Here is a 4,954-nt window from a genome sequence, read left to right on the forward strand (position 1 = left end):
AGATTGGAGCAGATGAATCATGTTCAAAATTTGAATCATTTCAATTCAAATATTGAAAAATTTCTTTTAATTATACTATTTTTTTATAATTATTTTAATTGAATTGAAAATGTATTTCATATATAAGTTGGTACAGATAAAATTTTACATAAATATATAATCATTAAAAATATACGAAAATTATTAACCATATTCAATAAATATGCTAAAGTTAATTTTGATATAAAAATAAAATAAAATAAATCCGTCCTCCTCAGTATGAGATAGCATAGCATTTTGTATTCGATTGTTACCTTGGGATTCTGGGAAGGGTGGTGAGTGAAGGTCGATGATTGACGATGGGACTCTCCGCACATAGTTGTACGATGGGACGCTCCGCATCAAGGACCACCGTAGTATTACTTCTCTTTCTCTCTCATTTTTCATTTACTCCAATTACCACCGCTATCAGAAAAGATATTGGCTTCCAATTCATTCCTTTCTGCAAAAACACCGTTCAAGGCAGATACCTTCTCTCCGACAACAACGGTATATATTTATTTTATTTTATTTAAATAATTAGATATTAAAATGTCGCATTTATTTATATTTACATTTTTTTATTTTTGTAGGTTATGTATGTAATGCTCTTTCGGTTGATTCAAAGTCTCGCTGTTGTCCTCAAACTGGGAAGAAATTCTCTTGTCAGTGAGTTTATTTCCTAACTAAATCCTTGTTTTCTTGAATTTTTTTAATTATTGAAACCGAAAATTAAATAACAAACAATGACTATTGTGATTTAATAATTTGCAGTGGATGTAATCTTCTTTCACAGTGTTGTAACTCTTATGAATATTGTGTTTCTTGTTGCCTCAATCCTTCACTGGTAATATCAATATCTTACTTGCTTTATTTTTATTTTTAAATTCTTCTATCTTTTCATATGAAACACTGACATGAACACCCAACACTATATGATACACTCACACAAATATCGGTAATAATTTTAAAAAAATGGAAGTGGTTGAGTGTCTCGGCAAGTATGTTGGTGTGTTGTGTTGGTGTTAGATATCGATGCGTATTGGACACCAGACATGTTAGATAGCTCTTTCCCCTTTCGCGAAGGGCTAAGTGTTTATTGGGCTTAATTAAACAGACAAGTAAGGAACAAGTGCTGAAGATGAAGATTGCCAAACCTTCTACTGCAAGTAATGTTTCTGTTTTATTACTTTGCAATTTTTATTGTTTTTGACATGGATTTAGAGCCTTGAATTATCTAGCCTAGATAGATGTATATTTTCGAATCAATATTGATGCATGCAAAAGTAAGGACTTGGGGTCTGTTTGGATGAACAACTTAATTGAGAGTTCACAGGATAAGTGCTTTATATAAGAGCTGATGTATCCACTGATTTTATTTTATAGTCAAAAAGAAAGTATGGTCAAACTGTTTTAATATCAGCTATAAGATGTTTTCATAAGTTATTTTTGGAGACTAATGAAAATGTCATAAGCTGTTTTCATAAGCTCTTCCAAACACTATATAAAATGCTTATGCTAATAGATAAGCTATTTATTAGCCAGTCCAAACACAGCCTTGATAAACATAAACAAAGATATCCCCCTACCTCCCCCCTTTTTCCTTTTCCTCTTTGACTTCTAACCGGTTCTTACGTGACCAAAAGTCTCTTGTACATGTTATTAAGTAATACACATTATTCAATTTTTTTGTTACCAACAACTGCCACTTTACTTTTTGGTAGGGACTTATGAAAGTGTTTTTGACTACTGTGCTGGGAGATGTCGTCATAGTTCTGAGAGTGTGGTGAGTAAACTCCTGTATTCCTGATATGTTATTGTTCTTGAACTTGTATCTTTGTTTTAGGATATATATCATACAAGGTTAATGCCTTGAATAACATAAACTCCCCATATTAACAAGGTTGTTTATTCTGTTCAAAAAACTATTTTCATGGAGGCTTATCTTCTTGTTAGAGGAAACTTTGCATAGTATAGTAGCCTAGTTCTAGATATTTATGGGGAGAGGAGTTGACTGTATCATACGCACTTTTATCTCAGAACCAGCATAACAATTTATTTTGAGCATGTTTATAGTTCTTACTGTTTAAATTTACAATCAAGGTTGTCAGATTTGAACATTTAGGTGATTCATGGAGCCCTTGTAAACATAAATTGTAAACTCTAAGTTTTACATATTTCTATTGTTTTATAGAAATATCTTAGTAACTAAATTTAATAAATAGTGAATTCATAACTAATATTGATAATCCCAGCTTCAAACAAAGCAAATTAAAAAAATGAACTGATAACATAACTCAATAAAATTCTTGACCCAACTAAAATGCCATACTTAGCTCCACTGATACATTATTTTGTAGTGTTTGACAAAATAGAACAAAATATTATTAGGTTCACAAACCCTATCCATATTGCACATCGGAGGCAACTCAACTCAAGTATCCTAGAAATGCGGCCAAACCGTGTACATTGTGCCCAATACTATATCTAATTTCTGACTCATTAAGTTGTTAACAGAATCTAGAGTTTATCGATTTTGTCAAGAATTTACTTCAACACATGATAGTTTGAGAAAAAGATGTGCATGTGAGATAACTTTTTTTTTAGAGTTTGTTTGAAAACCATGTTTATGATAAGTAGTTGCTAATGTTTCTTTCTATCTTGGTATTTAATGTTCAGGTTCATGAAAATGCTTATCTCAGTGACTTCCATCACTGCTTTTCTATGCCATCAAATTCTTCTGGTAAGTCTGCAGAAGTGACTGCCTTGTAATTGTGTTGAGTTCCTAATCCTGTTTTGACCTAGCAAGGTGCCTATTCTAAAATCTCATCAGTTAAGGATACAGATAGCTTAGTAATAATCTAGCATACTGTTTTTGCCCAAACTGAACGAGAGTGGTGGTGAAATGATATTGAGTAGTTAAGTAGATAGCTACAATCCATTCAAATGACATTGTACTTCGTATTCATTTGGATACATATATTGCAGTCATGTTCTTGTTATGAGTGGTTTGTAGTTTCAGGTCTTTTGTTAAATATATTTCTGCTTTTGGCCTATTTATGGTGATTTATATGAAATCTGTTATTTTTCATGTATTGTAAGCACAGGGGCAAATAGTACTCTCGCAGAAGCAAGGCTGAATGGCATCAATGTCGTTGTTGGGAGGTAAATTGTTATTGATATTGCTTCTTTTTAGTTGAGGTTAATGTTTACAGTTTCTTGCTGCGGTGTAGCAGTTGAACTCCTTATCACTTGTTTGACAGGCAAGGTGAATCGTGTAATTCAGTTTGCAAATCAAGAGGACAATCATGTGTCCCAAATAAACTCGTAGTGCTTAATCATTGTGACATGTAAGTCATGCTTAGAATTTGTGTTCTAAATTCTGTTGCTGATATATTTCAATGGTGCTTTGAGTAATTTATCCGCACTGAGCATTAGATGTATGATTTTGTTAACGTGGATGGTTTTCATCTATACAAGGCATATTTAAAGTCTTTCTGGTTTTCCTTTTCTTGTTGTCTATCATTTGGACAAATAATCTAGAATCCATTTTGTTAATGTTTGTTGGTAGCATACATGTCATGGATAATGTATTGGCATAAACGAAATATAATTCCAGCATGCAGATACTTTGTTTTTTTTTCTCGTAATGTACTGATTGTATCAATTGATTTTCATTATGTGGGCAGTATACAGAAATACATGAGCTGCAAGGGAGCTTGCTTGGCAAGTGTAGGGACAGATCAACCTGCTGAAGTTGTTTATGATGCCCCCAAGTACCTGGTAATAACTGTTTCATGATTTAAGAAGAAAAAAAACATGTTAGATTCCAGAAGTTGATGAATAGAAATTAACCACCATGTAATATTTTCCTCTATAAATTGGAATGCGATTCATACAGTTATACAGTTGATGGGTTCTTCGAAACTGGAAATGTCATTTAAAATTACTACCTTGCATACCTACTACCTAGTTCTTTAAAAACATATTTGCATGTGTTATGCCCTGACAGAACCATTATGAATTGGTGCCTCTATTTTCCAAACTCAATGATGGATATGTGTTCGGTTGGTTATCAAAAAGCTTTGAGAATGGATCTAGTGGCTTGTAGCGTTTCCGTTCTCTTCCAATGCCATTGCAATAGTGCCAGGGTGGAAATGCTTTGAGTTTTAGATGTTCCGTATCCTATATTGAATTGAATTCATGCTTATTATGTAGTCACCATACAATGTGCCTAAACTTAGCATACTATGTTCCAAAATGTGTATTGCTGAATTATTCAATTTGAACTTTGGTAGAATTGGTGAAAACCTATACGAAGGAAAACAATTTCTGGACTTTCGAATTGATATTTGCTTTGGGTTGTTTTCAGAATCCAGGATCATGTTTATACACTGAAACACAATCTATACTTTCTTGTGATGGTTCGCATCAGCACACAAGGAGACTGTGTCCCTGTGCTTAGTGTTTGCCTGGTAAGTTGTGGTCCCTTTTAACATTGTTAAATTTTGTCTGTGATGTCAGAAATTAAAAAATTTTCTTTATTAGTTTGCAATAGAAAAGAAAAAGAGTTCTGAAAACTAAAGTAAAGTATGGTGTTTTCTCTTGAAATGCTGAGTTGGGTGACTAATTTTTCATGAGGTGGAAATTATCTAATTAATGTGTTTCCTTACAATCTTTGTTTCTTTTTTGTTTTAAATTTAAAATTCTGATGTACTAGATTTTGTAGCACTGGAAGGGCGGGTATCGAAGCGGCAACTCTTGTTTTGATGGTATGGAAGAAGGAGGAAACTCGTGCAAAGCATCATCAACCTTGAGAAATTTAATTTTTATGTTGTAAAATTTAGCTCATTAGCTATTCCTTTCACAATTTGGAAAGAACACTACTTCAGGCTGCATTTGGAAAATTTAGAGAGAATGAGATAGAGATACAAGG

General features: G+C 32.8%; 1 protein-coding gene across 2 annotated transcripts; it reads left to right on the plus strand.

Annotated features, from left to right (window-relative positions):
* Positions 1-236: 236 nt before the first annotated feature.
* Positions 237-4,926, plus strand: LOC101496573 (uncharacterized). 2 transcript variants are annotated; one of them, XM_027335936.2, is made up of 11 exons: positions 237-528; positions 612-687; positions 793-865; positions 1,136-1,187; positions 1,743-1,804; positions 2,698-2,761; positions 3,126-3,183; positions 3,282-3,368; positions 3,708-3,801; positions 4,391-4,493; positions 4,739-4,926. In XM_027335936.2, exons 1-10 carry the CDS (start codon positions 339-341, stop codon positions 4,481-4,483), a joined length of 849 nt encoding a protein of 282 aa, XP_027191737.1. In that variant the 5' UTR covers positions 237-338; the 3' UTR covers positions 4,484-4,493; positions 4,739-4,926. The 2 variants fall into 2 exon arrangements, with proteins under 2 accessions (XP_027191737.1, XP_027191738.1); XM_027335937.2 differs by having other exon boundaries at positions 4,748-4,926.
* The last annotated feature ends 28 nt before the right edge of the window (positions 4,927-4,954 follow it).

Source organism: Cicer arietinum, chromosome 6 (assembly GCF_000331145.2).
Source record: "Cicer arietinum cultivar CDC Frontier isolate Library 1 chromosome 6, Cicar.CDCFrontier_v2.0, whole genome shotgun sequence".
In the NCBI taxonomy this organism is placed as follows: Eukaryota; Viridiplantae; Streptophyta; class Magnoliopsida; order Fabales; family Fabaceae; genus Cicer; species Cicer arietinum.

What these genes read in the sequence shown, in the direction of transcription:
- LOC101496573 (XM_027335936.2), top strand. Translation starts at nt 339, where the DNA reads ATGGGACTCTCCGCACATAGTTGTACGATGGGACGCTCCGCATCAAGG. An exon ending in GTTGCCTCAATCCTTCACTG is followed by an intron (nt 866 to 1,135) that starts GTAATATCAATA and finishes TTAATTAAACAG; the next exon opens with ACAAGTAAGGAACAAGTGCT. An exon ending in GTGCTTAATCATTGTGACAT is followed by an intron (nt 3,369 to 3,707) that starts GTAAGTCATGCT and finishes TTATGTGGGCAG; the next exon opens with TATACAGAAATACATGAGCT.